Below are 21,204 nucleotides of genomic sequence, written 5' to 3'. Positions count from 1 at the left end.
AAAGAGGCTCGACGGCTCGAGCATTAAAGCGGATAGAATCCTTCTTTGACGGAGCGGCTCGGCAACACAAACAGTGAAGGCGACATGAGCATTGAAGGTTCGTTTTCTTCGTTCTTCGTTTTCTTAATCGTAGGCTCGGTACTAGAACTCGGTACTGCTCAGTACTCGGTACCGCTCAGTACTCGGTACCGCTCAGTACTCTGTATCGCTCAATATTGCTCGGTATCTCTCGATACATCCAATCAATGAAGAGAAATAAAATTACTCCACAACGGGCTGAAGATTTAGTTTATATGCATACAAACATTCGGCTTCTCTTAAAGAAAACTTCAACTTATATGGAAAGAGACAACATGATGTGGGATGTTGCTGGAGATGGATTTGAATCTCTTAAGGATACGAGAATATTAGAAATTGCTAATCTTTCACTTGATGAGCCTGAATTAGAAGCTATGATATTCATTGAAGATGACATAGAAATTCAAAGACAAACCACTGAAGAAGCTAATCCTATCATTCCTTCTATTGAATAGTTGAAACTTCATATGTTGGATACTTTATGTTTTTGTTTTTTTTTTACTAGACATTTAAATATTTAATGCTTACTTTTATTTTGATATTATAAGATACAATACTACAAATGATGTTACTTTCATTTTTTTGTCATTTCAAATATTTTGTTTTGATTAATTTGTTATTTTTATGCATGATTTATATATTATAATCTCGTATCTATGTCGTATCCGTATCATGTATTTTTAAGAATTGCCATGTCCCGTATCTATATCGTGTCGTATCCGTGTCGCCGTATCTGTGTCGGTGCAACATAGGGTTGGGGGCATTTTCGGTTGGAGGCCTTTTGGAAAGAAAACTAATAGAAGTAGAAGTAAGCCCTTCTACTGGTCTTTGGTCTTTTCAGGTTCATGTCGATTGATTGGGATGTCGGACAATGATGAGGCTGTTTTATTGATCGCCCCCTTGGATGGCCTGGGCTTGATTTGGCAACCTTGGTGGACGTTCTCTTGTGCTGTTTGGGACTTCGTACTGCTGGTTTTTATGGCGCCAATGGATGGTTCTTGCCTGGAAACTGGGTGGCGATGCTGAGTCTGATTGGCTTCATGGCCTTTTGAATTCTATTTTTGTCCTTTTACTTTAAAACTATGGGAGTGAGTTATGGAGCATAGGTTGAGGCATGATACTAATGTTTCTCAAAATCAATTTGGATTCATGCCGGGTAGGTCGACTATGGAAGTCATACATTTATTAAGAGGTTTGATGGAGAGATATAGAGAAAAAAATGAGGATCTACATATGATATTTATTGATTTAAAAAAAGCATAGGATAAAGTTCCAAGAGAAGTGCTATGGAGAGTTCTTGAAAAGAAAGGAGTCAATAATACTTATATTCAAATCATTAAAGATATGTATGCAGGAGCTATTACTTGTGTTCAAACACAAGGTGGATTAACCAAGTATTTCTCTATTTCGATTGGGTTACATCAAGGATCAGCCTTAAGCCCATAGCCCATGTCTTTTTGCTTTAGTCATAGATGTTCTCACTAGACATTTGCAAGAGGATGTACCTTGGTGTATGCTTTTTGCTAATGATATTCTTCTTGTTGATAAGACTAGAGAGGGAGTTGAAGGTAAACTTGAATTATGGAGGTCAACCTTAGAGTCTAAAGTTTTTCGCTTGAGTAGATCTAAAACGGAATATATGGAGTGTAATTTTAGTAGTAATAGACCTAGTGAGGGGATTATGACTTTGGGCGATCAAGTCATTAATAAGAGTACACGTTTTAGATATCTTGGATCTATTGTTCATAGTGATGGTGAAATAGATGGGGATATTATCAGCAGAATTCAAGTTGGATGGTTGAAGTGGATGAATGCATCGGGCTTGTTATGTGATAGAAATATACCCCTCAAACTTAAGGGAAAATTATATAAGATGGTAGTGAGGCCTGCAATGCTTTATGGTGCCGAATGCTGGCCATTAAAAGAGAAGCATAATACTAAGTTAAGTGTGGCAGAGATGAGGATGCTCAGGTGGATGAGTGGCTTTACCCTTAGAGATAGGATACGAAATGAGCATATACGTGAAAAGGTTGGAGTTGCTCCAGTAGAAGATAAGATTAGAGAGAGTCGCCTTAGATGGTTTGGTCACATAAAACGGCGGACTTCCGATGACCCGGTTAGGAGAGTAAAGGTATTAGATTTGACTTATGTTAAGAAAGGTAGGGGTAGACCTAAAAAGACTTGGTTAGAAAATATTAGGAATGACCTTTCTTTATTAGATTTAAACGAGAATTTGACTTTTAATAGTACACAATGGAGAAAAAGGATTCATGTAGCCGACCCCACGTAAACGGATAAAGGCTTGATGTTGTTGTTGTTGGTGTTGCTTCTTTAAATTGGCTTGTAATTTGTCGTTTTTCCTTTGTCGATCTTTTTTAGAGCCTTTCTCTATATTTTCCTTCTTTATTAATGGATTTAATTTTCTCCCAAAAAAAAAAAAGGAACGCAGATGATTTTGAAGGAACACAATTTTGAGAAAACAATAAAATAGTATAAAGAAAAGAATTACAAATATTTTGTCATCCTAAACTTACTTCAAAGCCAATTCAATGTGCTGCAGACGGTAGTAAAACACAGAAAGATCCCCATAACTTTTCATGGTCTCTGGATGGTCAAGTCCAATCTCCCGTTCATTAATATCCAACGCCTTCTGCTGATATATGGCCGCCTAGCAGAGAACGTTGAAAGGAGGAAAAAAAAAGGTAAATTCAGAAGGAAGCAATGTCCCAAGAGTAAGTGAAAAAATTAAGCTAAGCAAAATGAAGAAATACTTCCAGACTACTATGCTGGAGAATAAAAAGATAACCAACAATGCTATATGGATTAAAGTGTTGGGTGATTAAGAAGTAGTTGATGATCAAATTCTATCTGATAAATTTAAGAATGTTGAGATGGATACATGATAAAACTAGAAAAAATAATTACTTGATAGAAAATACATTAAAAAAATTACTCATGTTCGACATTGACAATGGCAGCCCGCAGAATAACAAAATCTCAAATTTAGTTACCTGATTGAAATCTCCAGTATGGTATAGGACAACAGCGAGAAGACTGTAAGCATTGGCAGTCATTCGATGGTACGGACCGCACACGGCTATCATTTTCGATAGTGCCTTCACATGCAAAAAGGGCGAAAAACGAGTCACTAAAATCCATAGATACCAGGCGTGCAAGCCATGCGAAAATTCTAAAAGCAGGAGTTATTTGTTGTTTCTAATTCTTATACTGCTAGAGGTATTCACATGGTAGGAAATAAGAAGCACCTTTGTGCCATAGCTAACAGCATCCTCTAGCTTTCCCTTGTCTAGTGCTGTCTTTGATGACTCCAATAAGTTCCTAGCATCTATGGATAAGCACACGACATGCTGAAGAAATATGAAATTTCAGAGTGGATTTCGTTTAGTACTAGTAGCATACAAAAAACCTGAAACAAAGATGTACTGCATACTTTATATACAGGAATTATGCCGATAATATCAGATTTCTCAAAAGGATTTGGACTATCAAAATCATAATTTCTAGCAACCAGCTCCAGCCCCACCTGAATTTTCATGCACTGAGGTAAGAATTTATCCACTTATTGTTTCCAAAAAGTGTGCTAATCTGAATTATGCTTAACGAGCATACCTTTTGACAAAGCCCTCTAAGAATCACAAACTTTCTCAAATACTGAAACTCATTTCGTAGCTTCCACGAATACTTCTTTAAGATAAAGGCTTTGAGCCACTTCATCTTGAGTCCATGATCATTAGACAAGCCCAGGTCTCCTTTATCCCCTTTGGTGGATCCTAACAAGACATTCAGTGCTGTAGCAACTGCGTAAGGAATATCTGAGAAGTTCTTAACAGCAGCAACCACATCTCTTATTAATTGCTTGAAGGATCGAGTGACCATCTCATGAATACAGAGTGACTGTACATGTGGGAGCTTCTCTGCAAGCTCAACCTAGATATTTTACATGGTGGAAAAAAAAAAGTTAAAAACAAGATAAAGGCCAGGAAAAGAAATTATTATGAACTTACAATACGGCCCAAGGAGGACATTTTAAGACCACGTGTATGCATGAAGTCAGTAAGGGTTCTTCCGTCAACGGGAGATAACTCAAGTGATGCTAAATCTGCTACCTGTAAGGGTTACAAAATTTTACTAACATTGAACATTGGGTGTGAAGAAAGTGAAGAACTGACAAATAAAATGAAAGCCATGAATGAATAAAGCTTACCAGCTTTGGAAGAGCAACGTCATTATAATATCTATGTGCCATCTTGGTGAGCTCTTTAATTGACTGTTCCAATTATCAAACATGCAGAAATAAGCTAAAGTAGACTAGCTTGAAAACTGTAATGACGCCATACATAGGTGTAGTAGCATAGAATTAATTGACAATGAGTGAAATATATGATGTAATTAGCAATTCATCAAGTTAGTTAAATAATATTGTGCTTAAAAACCACCTCATGTACACCTTGATTGTAGACTGTTTGAATCGGTATAAATGGTATTCCATTTCCTTGTTAATGTACTGCGAGCCTTTTTCAGCTTGCATTCCACAAATTGTTAATGATATTTCTTTTTTGAAGGGGAAATTAGAAGGATTGCTTAGAAAAAAAAGTATTTTTTATCATGTAAAGAAGTATTTAGATGAACATGCAAGTAAAAATTTGATAAATATTAGTCATAGTTATAAAATTATTTTTTATTATGTAAATAAAGTATTTATAAGTTATTTTAATCATTTAATAGTTAATTAGAAGACTTATTATATAGTTAAATTGCTATATAGATTGTTGTGCTTTCTCTAGACTTCGGGCCACCGCAAAATACCCAAAATTGGTATTTATGGTGTCTAATTTATGGTATCCACAAAAAGACCGTAGATCTACATAATGTTTGTGGGCCTCCACATAATGATTTGTAGGCCTCCACTATAAATGGCAAGTAATGGCCAGCTTCTATAACAGTTTGGTATTTATTTTTTGCATTTTTTAAGCCATCTGTTACATTGTGGAAGCAAAAATAGCAAACAATAATATAAAAACTATAGTAAAGCCAAAACAGTGGCTTATTTTCTTATTAAAACTTTAATAAGAGAAAACAAGATACAGGTGATCTACAATTCCAGAGGTAGATCGGCTTTCTCAATCAACATAAACGCCACTAGGAAGCCCTCAAAGAAAAGAACTACAGCAAACACCAACAAAAATTATAAATAGCATGAACCTAAAACCATAGACAACTACCCATTAAATAGCCCTAGAACAAAATAACATAAATAGAACATTTCTAAACAATTTAATATAATTTTAAAAACCTTCCTAAACAATTAAACATAATTTAGAAAATCTTCTTAAATAATTAAACATGATTTAGAAAACTTTACATGTAGCTCAACGAATCCTCGTCCAATAGCTCTATATTTTGCTCTACCATGTGGGATTGTCTATCCAAAGTAATAGGATTTTGTTCCAAGTAAGAATGTAAAGAACACTAAGCACAATTGAAGTTGCATGATAATTATGTCGTCCAATGCAGTTCTGAATCCCCTTTTCAGCCCAATCACCATGACCAGGGGTAAGGCTATCAATAGACCAAGTTAGACGATAGATTGAGATGCCATAGCAGCCTTCAGAGGATTTTTTCCTCTCATCAGTGTTTGCTTCATAATGACAGCCTCAAGCCCACTTAATGGTAGGCAAGGCATTCCATAAATGAAAATGTGAAACTATGATAACAACCATCATTGAGCTGACATAGAACCCTACAGTCGTGAAGTAGTAAGAAAGGATGCGGAATAAGTCAAATTGAAGGTCCAAGCGATAGATATCTCTACTAAGTATTTGTTCTCCATTTCTACAGGCAACCTTGCTTCAAACACGGAGATTTGGTTGAGTCCAACATCACGACCTGTCCCAACCTGAATATACTCATGGTGGGTGATATTTCCTTGCCTCGATGTCGAATTGAATCCTACAAAGATATCCTCACTTAGGTTGATTCCACAAGAAGCCTTGTTATGTCACCTCTAATGATGTGAAAAGTTATGTCAAATACATCTGCATGCCTTTATTGGAAGCACACCCTCAGTAGAGTAGACATAACCCTTTGTCTAATTGTCACAAAACTTGTTTATTGGTTTGACATGAACCATTCCAAAGATAAAATACTTCCTGTAAAAATGTGCCCATGTACACCAAGAATGGTTGGTTGGCACAGTCCATGGTCTTCATTGAATTCCTACAAAAGATTTCTCATTTTGAAAGCTTCTTCCAAATAGTTATCCTAGTTCATATCAATTGTCTGAAGAGCCACTGTTCTAGTAAAGGCAACTGCATAATTTTGATTTTCTGGCTCACCTTCACCACTCTTTGCTTCTCTAGATAATTTAATGCATTAGATTTACTGATCGGCATCATCAGCTTGGCTTTGCAAGTTTATTTACTTTCCCCCTTTATTCACATATTTCTCTTTGTCGATTTGTGTATCCTATGAAGAAGCTTGTGTATCACTTATTGAACTCACTCTTCTTCTCCTCAATTATTCATATCTTCAACTTTTTTACCCTAGGATCACCACCGTCCCAAAACTTCTTCCTCCTCTGGTGTAGTAGTTATTGTGATCCCTTCATGTTTCCCCCACATATCGAGAATGAGACTCCCACCTTTCTTCTATTCGCTTCACATGACCCAATCCCCATGGCTCAGCCTGTCCATCTCCTCCGATCGTCCACTCTCCCAAAAAGCCTCCCATAGTGGTCGACAACTCCACCTCCATAATAAAAATCCCTTCCTGCTGTCCCCCATCCGAAAACCCTATTTTCCCCCCTTCTCTGAGCCCTAGGAGGTGGCCCTTGATGAAAGGATCTCTTTTTGCCAAACTCTTCTAGTCTGATCTCCTTCCCTTTAGATTCGGCCAAGGAAATCTTAATCAAATCTTGATTAGGATTAGCAATTGGAACCGTCGTTGGGTTTTGGATCGCATCTCCATGAGTTTTCTCATCATCTCCTCTATAATTGTTTTCCCTTTGGTTCAGCCCTAGGAATCAATGCTGAGCATTTCGACTGCATCTCGATCATTTTCTTCATCATATCTTCCAAATTCGCAAACCTACATTATATTGTTGAAATACGTTCATTCATCGATCCCACATCCGCTTGTGATGTATCCCTTAAATAATCCTAGAACACAATAACATAAATAGAACATTCCTAAACAATTTAAATATAATTTAGAAAACATTCCTAAACAACAACAACAACAAGCCATTATCCCACTGTGGGGTCAGCTACATAAATCTTTTTTTTTTCCATTGTGCCCTATTAAAAGTTAAATTATCATTTAAATCTAATAAAAATGTCATTTCTAATATTTTTTAACCAAGTCTTTTAGGTCTACATTTACCCTTCTTAACATAAGTCAAATCAAACACATCTACTTTCCTAACCGGGTCATTAAAAGGCTGCCATTTTATGTGACCAAACCATCTAAGCGACTCACTATCTTATCTTCCACTGGAGCTACTCCAACATTTTCATGTATATGCTTATTTCGTATCATGTCTCTAAGAGTAAAGCCACTCATCTACCTGAACATTCTCATCTCTGCAATATTTCTAAACAATTAAATATAATTTAGAAAACCTTCCTAAAGAATTAAATATGATTTAGAAAACTTTCCTAAACAAATTAAACATAATTTAAGAAACATTTATAAACAATATAAACATAATTAGGAAACCTTCAATACTATAAAATTCTTATGTGTTTACATATCTAACACAAAAATCTTTATATTTACTTATATATCATTTTAGTGTCCAAATCACATTAGAACATACACAGGAAAAAGTGTATTTTGTTTTAAATAAGTTAATAGTAGTAATACTTTTGATACATTTTTTATATTTCAATATTATATGAGTAAATATAAAGATTTAAGTGTAAGATATGTAAATATATAAGAATTATATTGTATTATATAAATCCCAAAAAAAAAAGTTGCTCCAAAATTTTGAAGTCAATAATTATGCAAATTAAAGAATTGTCTTGGCATTGAAGTTTCATACTCTCAACAAGATACTTCTATCACAACAAAAATATACATGTTGAAAAAAAATGGGTAAGTTAGAATATAAACATGTCTAGAGCTTCATAAATTTAATTATATATAAACTTTAAGATGCTCCAGAAGACAGAGTAGTAGAAAAGGCCTCCTATTGAAAGATTGGTGGAAAGAATATCTACATATCATAGCTATACCTAACTTTGCCTATATTATTGATGTGGTGTGTCAATTCATGCCCAATCTAATAAAAGAAGGATTAAACACTTTAAGCATACACAGATGAAGATCATATTGGTTTTATGGTTGACAAAAAGGTCAACTTCAACATATTACACATTCCTAGGAGAAAAAATGCATGAATAAAATTTTGAAAGATAAAATTGATTTGCAAAACATAGCATAGAGCCAAATTTAGATCTATGGCCCTAGGAATTCGCAAATTACTATTGCTAAAATTTATCATGTAAGATTTAAAGGCTAAATGAAAAGGTCTTATGAGGCTTTATTAGGATAACAAACCATCAACAATTCAAATAATCCCATGCAATAAAACCGTAAAAAGCATATTACAATTGATAGATATTTATAAAGGAGAAGCATAATAGTTGTTGAATCTAAACTCCGTTCATAATTACAGGTGAACAATTTATTAATATTCTCACTAAAGGATTATGGGGGTAGTCTTCTACAATTTATCATACAAGCTTAGAATATATGATATCCATTCATTTGATAAAGGGAGTATGCAATGCTTGTATAATTCATCAATTTTAACCAATACTCACCAAAAAATTTATCATCTTTCCTTCCACTTACACAACCAACTTATCAATCTTTAGATATACCTTTTGTTTACTCATCAATTTGTTGGCTATTATAATTTTTATATATTATTATTCTGCCTACGCATCAATCTATGGATTGTTATAATAATTCTATATTTAGTATTCCCTTATTTTGCATATTTCTTAGATCTCATAGGATTGCATAAATGCTACAAAAATACTAGAATAAAATACGCAATCAATTCTTTCCGATTTTTGTTCATCTCTAAGCCTTAAAACTACAGGTTTCCACTCTACAACAACAACAACATCATCAAACCTTTGTTCCACTACGTGGGGTTGGCTACATGAATCCTTTTTCGCAATTATGTCATGTTAAAAGCTAAATTCTCATTTAAATCTAATAAAGAAAGATAATTTCTAATTTTTTCTAACCAAGTCATTTTAGGTCTACCTCTACCTTTCTTAACATAAGTCAAATCTAATACCTCAACTTTCCTAATTGGGTCATCAAAAGGCCTCCGTTTAATGTGACCAAACCATCTAAGGAAACTCTCTCTAATCTTATCTTCCACTGGAGCTATTCCAACCTTTTCACGTATATGCTCATTCCGTATCCTATCTCTAAGGGTAAAGCCACTCATCCACCTAAGCATCCTCATCTCTGCCACACTTAACTTAGTATTATGCTTCTCTTTTAATGGCCAACATTCGGCACCATAAAGCATTATAGGTCTCACCACCATCTTATAGAATTTTCCCTTAAATTTGAGGGGGACTTTTCCATCAACAGGTTTCCACTCTAAAATTAAAAAATAAACCAAAAGAATTACTTTGTCTAAAAGGATTCATCTATTAAACAACTTCAAAGTATTCATGCTCATCATCTCTCCATGCGTGTTATTAGTGTAACACCTCTTAAAATCTCTTATAGTGTACTTGTGTGTTTGCTTTGTATATTTTGAAAATATTTTGTAAGAAATTATTTGTAATGTAAGTGTTGGTGATAGACTTATTCACCAACAAAGTCTTCAAAACTTTGGATGATTTTTCCTTATGAATTGCTTAACTTTAGCTTAGGCCTTAGAGAGGTGCATTTGCCTAAAATCAAGGTGATGTTGCTCTTTCTCTATGAAGGTGTAGTGGTTTATCCATTGGCGTGTAGGCAAACAACTGGCATTTTCTTCATTGGCTTGCGAGCGAAATAGTAATTGCAACTAGAATTTCAAGTGAGTGGATGTTTAAGCATGAACATAGGTCAGGTTAGGCTAAACATCATAAAAATCATGGTGCCCACTTTCTTTATAGCTAGATTTGCTAGCACTTATTTGATTAACATGATAATGTGATGATTGAATGCTTGCATGCTCTTGCTATTCCAGTTAAGTAAAATAGATTAAATTGTACCTACTAATCTCCTTAATCTAAGGATTGTGATATTTCCATCATCATAATCAAACATCATGCAATTAATCATATCTTGCTCTATATGTTTACTTGGTGATCTATATATTGAATGTTCAAATGCTAATATGATAGAGACATAGAGTCGTCTATATACTTATGATCGAAATTGTTTAATATTCTATCTCATTACATCATTAATCTCTTCATCAGCTTCATATCACGTGGACATACTTGAGTTATTTCATTAAAATTTCTGTGCAAGTTCCAGTTCTAAGCTTATTGACTATTACCTTTATCATTATTCTTAGAGCTTCATCAGTCACTAGATAGCAACATCTTACTTGTACACCTTTATACAAAGTAATAATATCTATATTTGATGATGACAACACCTTTACCTTCGAAACTCTATTTTCACACATTTCAGCCTGATTTACCTAGAATTTCATGCCATGCATCATTTACATGCCCATAAGACGAACATAACTTGAGCTACATTAGTTCAAGTAAATCTAGGCTAAGTTGGGATTTGCATTATTATGAGATGATTAATTTATACAGCCCTTAAAATAATGTAAACAATCAAGAAGTAAATCCAAAAATTATGAAAAAGCTTATACATAGCTATGATGTGCCATATTTGTATCTTTGGTCTATAAAATAATAAGTAAATAATTGCATGTCTATTTACATTAATTACATATAAAACAGAACGAGGCGCAAATACCTATATTGTAAATTAAATTGTTTAACAAACACTCTGAAATATATTAATATAGTGTTGCCATAAAAAAAATATCATCAAATTATTAATTGAAATATTTTACTAAAATATAATGAGTAAATTAATTACTTTATATAACACAAGTAATTTATAATATTAAATGCATATATGTCATTTATAAACTAATATACAAATAAAACTTAGTTTATGATATAATTATTAAACAGACAATATTATTATAACAAATTACATTAAAAATATGATTATAAAAAATTAAATAGTATTTGGGGCCATTTGGAATCAAGTGTGCCCAACAAAACACCATAAGAACTATGATCTTCTGTCAAATAATGTGTATAACAATAAATGAACACTTGAGTTATTTACACTTGAATATTGAATTTTACATTGTATAAGCAGTTTTATTTGTGCATATTGATTTTGTTTTTGCAGTAAATTTTATATGACAACTTGATTATTTCAATACCTTACTGGAATAATATTTTTGTTTCTAATAATTATTTAAATTTAGTCATTTTAACAGCCCATTTGTGCGGGTTATTAGCTAGTATAATGCAAAAGCACAGTCGATAGCAAGCTACTAACGAAAGAGACCATGTGCAGCTAATATTTAAAAGCTCACCTTTTGGTGAAGACCAGTGCCAGAATCTATCAAAAACTTAAAAGCTTCTTCTGTTATCCTTTTCTTCAATTCATAGTTCTCATTTCCTTCAAGTTCTTCTAGTTTCTCTGCATTACTAATTTCTTTTAATTGAGCATCATCGACGTTAGAATCTTCCTTGACAGACTTGCTATGGATGGTGTTTGTTTTCTTTCTTATTCTTTTTAACTGTTCAAATTGCTTTCCAAAACCTTTAACAATTGGTTCAACAAAATTGTCTTCCTCTTTTTCATTATCACCCTCAACTGCTGAATTCTTATTTTTCTGCAAGTGCTGAAGCCAACAAGTTCCAAGTTCCCATCTGAATGCCTTCTCAGTAAAGCCAAGCACCTTTTCTAGATTGTATAGACTATCACTAATTATTCTGTGAACCAAACACCTTCCAGCCCTTACTTCAACATAATCATTACAAGAAGGTAGGCATCCCACAAATGATTCATGATCAGGCAACTTGTGTAGAAGCACTCTTAAGCTGCATAAAAATTTGTAAACCGCTTAGTGCAAAATAACAAACCAAAATTCATTTTTGTAGTGCCTAGTATGAAGAATATTAGCAAAATTTCTTTACGAACTATGATTACTACATAGTATATCAGTGCAGTGTACAGCAATTTCTCAACAATATTCTGCAATTCACAGACCCTTCATAAATAAGGATGATTCTAGAAAAATCAAACCTGTTTATGTTCAAAGTATTAGAACCACCTTCTGGTTGGTCTTCTATCTCAAAAACATGATGAGAATTATTATTGTGATCCACACAAGGTGACACTTTAACAGTGGCAGTATATCCACAATGTTTTACAATGACTATGCCCAGTGTTGCAGTATCCTGCACATAAATGATTCTGCCAATTCTAAATAAAAAGAGTGATGCAAAGTAGAAAAGAACAAAAATTTCGAAAAATTAGCATTCTTACATTGACAACCACACTCTCATTAGCTGTCAAACCTTTGAGAATATTCCTTACTGCAAGCTCTTCTTCAGAGATATTCAGCACTTGGCTCCCCTCAACCTTCTCCTCCAGTTTTCCACTAGCATCGGGAAAGTCCCTTCTTACAACTATGTTCAGATCTCCAACATTTTCTTCATGCACTACCGAACCATGCAAAACACCATGGGCAGCACTTGCATTGGAATCAATAAGTTTACGAATTGCTGATGTAGCTTTCAACACTGCAGTTTCCACAAACAGATTGTGAAGCAAAAAAGCTTTGCGGTCTCGAACCAGTCTTTCTTCTTCAGTTCTGCATGGAAATGCAGCCAAAGTTGCGAAATCTTTAGACCATTTTCTGCAGTCAAAACTCCATGCATGACCCTTTGGTCCCCACATGACATCTTCTACTGGCAACGAGGGACATTTAGAAGGAGATTCAGCAAACACTGGAGGCACAAGCCATGTGTTTGCCCGAAATCCATATGGTAGATTCCCAAACTGAAAAAAAAAAAAAAAAAAAACTTTAAAAAAAAAAAAAAAAAAAAAAAAAAACTTTAAAGATTTACCTTCTGAGTGAACCAACAAGGGCCACCTGAAAATTCGAGTTGCAATGCTAAGAGTATCAGACATGCAGTTTAGAAAAAAACACCTTGTTATGGTCTACAAAAGCTTTCATCAGGGAATCATAGGCCTGCATGTTATCACAATACTACCATAAGATAGAATTAACATAGCTGCATTCAATGAAGAAAAGGAATTCAGTAGACTAACAAAAACAGTAAATACAAAAAAAAATTGAATTAAGTTCACCCACGTTGGAAAACGCCCTGCTGCGCTGGTGCAGTAGATCTACAAGAGAATGGCTTTGAATAAAATGCTTTCCGGTGCTGTAGAAACCTTTAAATCCCGCCACCACACGTAGTAATTTTCCATTGCAAACCTTGACCTGTATCAAACCATGAGCTTTAACTGTCTACCATTCATGCTACAAAACAACAGCATTTCCTAATGCATCAAAAGTACAATTCAAAATCCTCCAAAGGGAAACCTAAAACAATCCTCCAAAATACTTTTAGACAGTGAAAAATAATTGACTCGACACTCATCAGAGCTCGAAATTGATTATTCTGTATGTGACAGTTCGTCGAGCACTTTCACATCATTCGGGTCCTTAATAGATGAATGAATCAAATTTCTGAATAAAACAACCACCTCAATCTCAAAGTGCTCCTTTTCTCGCCACTTCTCGGAAGGATCTACTTCGCGCCTCCTTATAACTTCGCAAAAGAAACATAATCACTTTAGAAAACCAGAGAAGAGAAAAAGACAGTGGACATAAGAGAGAAAGAGAGGGGAGGGACAGAGGGTATACATTGGATGGGAGAGGCTAAGTTGGAGAAGGAGAAAAAATCATAGAAATCGCCGAGCTTCGGTTGTGGTTGTATGGCCGCCATGTCAAACTCCTCGGAAAAGGCGGGAACGGGAAGCTCCTGAAACTCATCATCGACGGAGATGGCAGCGGCCGACGATATAGCTGGAGAACCGGCGGCCATTGCGGCCGAAGTAGGAGGCGCCGCCTGCTTTCGGGCTTTGCCGCCCCCATCCCTGTTCTGGTGCCTCGCGAACACAGTCGTGCAAGCGACGATGTCCAGCAACCTCCGCACTTGCGCAACGGCATCCTCTTCCCTCACATATTCCTCTGCACGTGCGAGAGTTTTATTCAAATAAATATGCAAATAATAACCAAATCATAATATTAAAAAAATAATAAAAAACTTAACTTAGCTCCTATTTGGGACGGCTTTCTTCTTATTTTTAAAATAATTTTTAAGCACAAAAATTATATATGATTTTTTTATTTTAATATGATAAATAATAAAATATATAAAAATAATATTATAATCACATAAATATGCTAATGACTAAAATATCCTCATATTTAATTGTTAGGATTAACTTTAACTGTTACTTTGGAATCAAATTAAGGACATCATTGAATTGTTATGAAAGTCTTGAACTAAGTAAATATCATTAGTTGTTATCAGCCATGAAAGGACTTAGTTGTTGAACAAATAAAGCTGCAACATAGCTTTCGAGTTTCCCAACCGCATTGCTATTGCTTCATAATCCCATCAACCGGTGCTAATGTGGTTATAATTACAATATTGTCCTTTTTGCAACCATAAACTGTGGCACATAAATACTCACATATCTAAATTTAACTTCGTTTGGACGACTTTCTTACTATTTTCTAAAATAAATTTTTAGTATAAAAATTTATTATATTAGAATTTTTTTACTAGAAAATAGCTTTTAATAACAATAAAAAAGTTATCATTCAAAAAAAAAAATCCTAAAATCAAATATATTTTTAAGAAATTTTATAATTCTTCAAGAATTCATTAGATCAAATATGAATTAGGATACAACATTTGAGTCGAAAACTAGCAGATTTAAATCAAGGATCATCTAAACTCTAATTTCGACAAAACGAACCCAACAGCACCGAAATGATTCAATCTAAATCTAAATCAAAATGAGCCATAATCAAGCACTTGAAATGTGGTTAAAATTTAGAACATATTGATTAAATGATCAAACAATTGCAGAGTCTTTTGTGCTTGTAGTTAAATTGAGCATATCGATGTATGGGATGAATCCGACGAGCCTAAGAATTTTCAATTCTAGGTCATTAAGATTGTTGAAAAAATGATCCATTATCAATATAAGATATCTGATGAAATATTACAAAATATTGATTAAATTTATCAAAATGTCTTCTAAGAAAATATGAATATACATGCATGCTCTACATGAAAGTAGAGATGGGAGGATGCCCGGGTACTATGACTATATCGAGGTAGCCCTTTCTAATTATTATGATGTTTATTTCATTTGGAACAACTTTCTTACTACTTTTTAAAGCAGCTTTATGTTACAAAAAAATTTTTTGTAGTAGAAATTTTTGTACTAAAAAACTGCTTTAAAAAACAGTAAAAAAGTTGTCTCAAATAAAATCTTAAAGACTATTTTCATTAAAGAGAAATTTTTAAGACATGCAAAATCTGCCTTTCAAAATATAGGTTTCTTACAAATGCCTCAATTGTCTCATTACACTAAAAACAAATTGGTTTCTAGAAAATCTCTCCATTTGATTATGAAATGTTTTTCTATGAATGAATAATAGCAAAGAGAAAAAAATAACTTAATTGACTTTGAATAACTATTAAAAAATATACTATAATGATTATTTGATTAGAAGTTAAATATGATATTATATCAAGGCTTTGTTTGAGACGGTTTTCTTACTGCTTTGTAGAGTTATTTTTCATTAAAAAATATCTTGAAAGAAGGAAAAAAGAATAAGTCTAAAATTGTCCCAAACAAAGCCTATAAACTTAATGGTGTTGAAACTTATTTGCATTTGGTTAAATATTAAATCAAACAAGGGAATAAATTTCCATTTAATTTTGATGGCCAATTTAAATAAAATATCAAATTATTTATTAGATAATTGTGCACATATATTCATGAATAAAGGAATATATATTGCCTTTTACATCAATATCTACACATTTAATTTTGGCATAAAATCATTTATCGACTTATTGATCACACAAAAAATAATTTTTGTAAGTATAACTAACGCTTCATTTGGGATAATTTTCTTACTACTTAAAATAATTTTTTAGTAAAAAATGTTTGAACTAAGAATTTTGTACTGAAAAGCTGCTTTAGAAAGCAGTAAGAAAGTTGTATAAGATGAAACCCAAGACTACAAAACAATCAATTGATCAGCGTTTCTATACGGCCAATTTAATCCCAGAATATCATGATGCTCCAATTATCATATAAAACAAATCCAAAATTATACCACTAAGACTAAATTGGGATCAATTTTATGTAGTCAATGGACTAAACTAAGATCAAATTTATATCCAATCACAACAAGTGGTGTTATTTTAGCTCAAATTTGTATAATCCATAGACTAAATTTTCATTTAAGATATTTTTCTTACTCTTTTTAAAAAAAATTTCTAGTACAAAAATTGTTAATTAAATAATTTTTTGTACACAAAAATTACTTTTGAAAGCATTAAGAAAGCTCTCATAAATGAACCCTAAGAGTATGTTCAGGACAACTTTCTTGCCGTTTCGCTAATCTTTGCAGCCATAATAATAAATTTACTTTCTCCATAATAACTTCATAACTAATTTTATAAAATATATTAACTATCTCAAACAGATTATAAATTAAAGTTTTGTTTGGGACAGCTTTCTTACTTCTTAAAGCAACTTCTTCGTACGAAATTTTAAATTTTTATACTAAAAAACTGCCTTAAGAAGCGAAGCCTAATTAACACGTTCGGGCGGCTTTTTTACTGCTTGTTAAAGCAGCTTTCTAGTACAAAAATTAAAATTTTTGTACTAAAAAACTGCTTAAGAAGCAGTGAGAAAACCGTCCCAAACCAAACCTAAATTATTCAAACTCAAATAATCTGCTATCTATAAGAGAGGCGCGGCCTGCCTACCTTCCACCAGTCGCAGCACACAAGGCTTGAGAGACGCGATTTCCACGCCATCATTCAACCGTTGCCCCCGTGCCTACAATTATTTGCATTATAACACAAAACAAAATTATAATTTCAAAATATAAAAAAATCAAAATCAAAATAATCTAATTATTAATTAATTACCACGTGCGCCAGCGAGTAGTTTGTCACGTGACATGTCTCAACATTTGAGCTTAATAACTTCCTCACATCTATTATCTTATCAGTGGATATTCCCTGTAATTAACGAGCGGAACTTTTAAGGCATAATAAATTAATAATTTTGAATAATAAATAAAAATTAAAAAAAACGAAATATATTGCAATTAAATATTTAATTTACCTTCAGTGTAATTCGAGTCTCGCATGGAGTTATTACAGTTATATCAATCACATTAGGAACTACTGCAAAAATTTTAAAAATAATAAACAATTTTTTTCTAAATAAATTATTTACAAAATCGATATCGAACAGCAGAAAATAAGCCAAAAATATAATACAAATACAATACTGTAAAAAATAAATTATAGAACCAACCTTTTTCCTCTTTTTTCTTCTTCTCGCCTTTGCCTTTCGCTCCCCTGCCGCGGCCAGCTTTCGGAGCCATATCTCTCTCTCTAGAAGAGGAGAGAGGATGGGAAGCTAAGGCTGAAGAGAAAGAGATAAGGAAGGGTTCTGCTTTCAGTCTCTCTCGCTCTGCTCTCTTCTCTTTTAATCCCATCAGGTGGGGCCATTTTAGTAGCAGGCTCGAGAAGAGGCGAAGGGAGGGAACGGTCATTATGAGGCCACGTGGTGAGAAGCGGTTCGTCCGATGAAGCGGCTGTCTGTCCGGGTGCAAGGACACCGCGAACGCGCGGCCAATCAACGCGCCGCTCGATTTCAGAAAATTGATTAGATCGAGAAATTTAACTGATTCCAATAAACGTGAAGGGACTCGTGAAATATTTAGCTGCTGATTAATGATTTTTTTTCTAATTTAAAAATTATATAAAAATGTCTTTATATAATTTATATTAATATTATTGAATTTATAGGGAGATTAATCAGCTCATAACATAACAATATCAAACATAAACTCAAAAGAAATAACAAAAAAAATATCTCAAATGAAGTCTAATCATATAAGTAAATATATCAAATTTATCAATTAAATAAAATATATTTCTAGCTTATGAAACCAAATGATCTCTTATAGTATAATCAAAATCGGGGTTTTAAAAATTAGTCTTCATTTAGGACAGCTTTATTACTACTTTTTAAAATAGTTTTTTTAGTCCAAAAATTAATATTTTTGCACTAGAAAAAAAGTTTTAAGAAGCAGTAAGAAAATCATCCCAAACGAAGCCTTTGTTTCGACTTTGACTTCAATCCCATCAAAAAATCTTTTGGCTTCAAAAGTGTTCTATGCTAGATAAATTCGAGAGATAATTTTAAGTGCTAGATTTACACAAAGATCTTGCTGAGGAAAAATTATTCTTTGCGGACGCTGGGCGTCATCCGGAGATCAATTAGAACGCGCCACGTTACTTTTTGCTCGGTACCGGTGCTCGATACTGTTGTATACCGGATAACATGGTGCGTTTTGGTTGGTCTCCAGACCGTGTGGTGTCTACACGGAAAAAAATTTCTCCTTGCAAAGACATAAATAAAAGAAAGCAAGCAATAAAACACCAAATTTTTAACATGAAAAAGCCAAGAAGAGAGGTCCATCCAATATGAAATTATACATTATATAACTTAAAGCAAAAAAGGTTTGTACTTGCCCTAAAGTAAAAAAATATGAGATTATTAAGCAGTGAACTCAAGCTTGATCTTATATAAGTAAAAATAATTTCAATTTTTTTAGGTTATTTCTTTTCTCTTTTATAAATATAGAAAGCAAAAAATTATATTTATAATTTAAAATTTAAATAAAGGTTAAAGTTTAAAATAATTTGCTCTGCAGTCTACTAGATGAGACACTGGTTAACAGAGCAAGAGTTGTTGGGTTCGAAACCCAGTAGCAAATTTGCTTTATTTTTAAAATTAAAATCAACTATTATGTGAATTTTAGGTGCTTTGTGGATTTTAGCTTTTAGAACAAATTGATAAGTAACTTTCAAATATTTTATGATAAGTCAGTGGGGGCTCGTGCCCCGAGGGCCCCACTCTGACTCCACTTTTATTAAGAAATTTGATAGAGATCGAACACAAAAATACTACAAACTATACAAAATTAATAAATGAAATAAAATTGCAAGTACAAAAGGAAAATTCCAACTAACTTATCTCATATTAATAAATGATAATGAGATTAAATACATCTTTCAATAATGATAAATTAAGTAGCTTGTTAGTTTAATGCAAAGTTTGCTTGCATTATAAATGAAGGCAAAGTCATTGCATTAGCTTAAGTTGACAAATAGGTATGGGATCATGAAAATATTACATTGGAAAAGACGATCCACCCATTCTAGGAACAAATATCTCTTTTTTTTTTTTAATTACTAATTTCTCATAAAATATGCAAACATTTTAAAAATCAAATAAATGTAATTTTTTGCATTAATTAATACAATTTTCAAAGTTTATTATAATTATTATTCTTTTCTTTCTTTCTCTTTTCACCTATAAGTATCCTTGGAGATGAGAGGAAAACAAATATCTCTTAATCCCCTCTTGTATGCTCCAATTTTTTTATATCAAAAGAGTTTATAAATTGGTGTATATGGGTAGAGCGTAACTCCCCCTCACATGCTCCAATACATCTTCACCAAGAGTATCAAACAATCTTTCACAAGCAGAGTTAAGCATCGCACCTAAAGCATATAGAATCTAAATTTCTATCAGGAACATTACCCTGGACTTCAATAAATATCCATAAATATTTGCTTGAGTTATAAATAGCAATATTAGATCTATCGATGAAGCTTAAATAACTTCATGCAAGTTTTGGTCATTTTAGGAGTTTTATAAGGAGACAATGGACAATGAAGCTCTAGGGGAAGTCACAAGAGAGTTTATTAGTGAATAATCATACCAATTTGGTCACTTGTGCTAAGTTTATACACCCATTTTCCTCAAAGTTTATTTCCAATGATTGATGTTGCTTGCATTACTCTTTAACTTAATGAATGATCAATTAATGAAAGTTTAAGGAGTTTGCTTGATGTACCAAGGTCTTTTCATGGCATCTTCATGCCTTGGCTTTTAGGGATTTATTTTATTAGGCTAACTTAATTTTGTTTTAGTGATTACTTAAGGGTTTATGGTAGTGGTTTAGGCTGTAACAATCCAAACTCTTAACTATCGAGATATTGTTCCCTTTGTGGTGTAACTTCCCATGAGGTCACACATGCCAATATTTCTTTAGGATGACCATGTTTAACTACGGAGTTACTTAATAAAATTCTAACCATTATAACTAAAGGCACCTCAATATTTAAGATTTTAATTTCTTTTTACTTAAGGGTTTTCACAATCTTCTCTACTTAAGTAAGTGATGTCATCGTCAGTATCTTTATCCCATAATCATCCACCAGGCATATAGGATTCTAGAAGTGGCCCCTAGAATTTCAAGTGGTGACTCCCGCTGCATAGCACTTTATCCCATATAGGATTCAAGAGGTAACTCCTACGACGTAGTAGTTTGTCTTATATGACACTTAGTTCCAATCTTTTTAACTGGTGTATTGCTCTGATATCATTTATCACGCCCCAAAATCTAATTTAAAATAATTATTATTTTATATTTCAATTTAAACAACCAAAACTACATAATTTTTTTTAGCACGCTTAATTGCTGAGTTTTTTAATGAAATTATAACAATTACACCAAAAGGCATTTCAATTTAAGAGTTTAGCTTCTTTTTTACTTAAGGGATTTCACATATGCTGACTTGGGTGATTCTACAATTAGGTGAGTCAAGCCTAAGCCTTGGCTATTATAAATTTTTTCTTGTGGATTTAATACATAGATTGGGCTAGATAAGG

The 21,204-nt window shown here is 33.1% G+C and overlaps 1 protein-coding gene across 3 annotated transcripts in view; it reads right to left on the bottom strand.

The window, feature by feature from the left end:
- The window catches only part of LOC110109986 (protein TSS), a 29,401-nt gene extending 11,471 nt beyond the window's left edge, over nucleotides 1-17,930 (bottom strand). The window contains exons 1-18 of one of the 3 annotated variants that reach the window (XM_020841246.2): nucleotides 17,770-17,930; nucleotides 17,575-17,636; nucleotides 17,376-17,468; nucleotides 17,211-17,283; nucleotides 14,051-14,377; nucleotides 13,891-13,955; nucleotides 13,493-13,624; nucleotides 13,328-13,369; nucleotides 12,661-13,176; nucleotides 12,418-12,572; nucleotides 11,702-12,212; nucleotides 4,304-4,366; nucleotides 4,104-4,205; nucleotides 3,709-4,026; nucleotides 3,530-3,622; nucleotides 3,345-3,446; nucleotides 3,090-3,194; nucleotides 2,613-2,746 (exon numbers count right to left, since the gene is read on the bottom strand). In XM_020841246.2, the coding sequence (XP_020696905.1) occupies nucleotides 2,613-2,746; nucleotides 3,090-3,194; nucleotides 3,345-3,446; nucleotides 3,530-3,622; nucleotides 3,709-4,026; nucleotides 4,104-4,205; nucleotides 4,304-4,366; nucleotides 11,702-12,212; nucleotides 12,418-12,572; nucleotides 12,661-13,176; nucleotides 13,328-13,369; nucleotides 13,493-13,624; nucleotides 13,891-13,955; nucleotides 14,051-14,377; nucleotides 17,211-17,283; nucleotides 17,376-17,468; nucleotides 17,575-17,636; nucleotides 17,770-17,839 (2,963 nt within the window). In that variant the 5' untranslated portion in view covers nucleotides 17,840-17,930. Of the gene's footprint in view, nucleotides 1-2,612; nucleotides 2,747-3,089; nucleotides 3,195-3,344; nucleotides 3,447-3,529; nucleotides 3,623-3,708; nucleotides 4,027-4,103; nucleotides 4,206-4,303; nucleotides 4,367-11,701; nucleotides 12,213-12,417; nucleotides 12,573-12,660; nucleotides 13,177-13,327; nucleotides 13,413-13,492; nucleotides 13,625-13,890; nucleotides 13,956-14,050; nucleotides 14,378-17,210; nucleotides 17,284-17,375; nucleotides 17,469-17,574; nucleotides 17,637-17,769 lie in introns of those variants that run through there. The other 2 variants (XM_020841247.2, XM_028701331.1) reach the window with 2 other exon arrangements.
- Nucleotides 17,931-21,204: the final 3,274 nt, after the last annotated feature.

This window comes from Dendrobium catenatum, unplaced genomic scaffold, assembly GCF_001605985.2.
Source record: "Dendrobium catenatum unplaced genomic scaffold, ASM160598v2 fragScaff_scaffold_1676, whole genome shotgun sequence".
Lineage (NCBI taxonomy): Eukaryota > Viridiplantae > Streptophyta > Magnoliopsida > Asparagales > Orchidaceae > Dendrobium > Dendrobium catenatum.
Note: the sequence above shows the minus strand (reverse complement) of the source record. Positions and strands in the feature narration are given on the sequence as shown.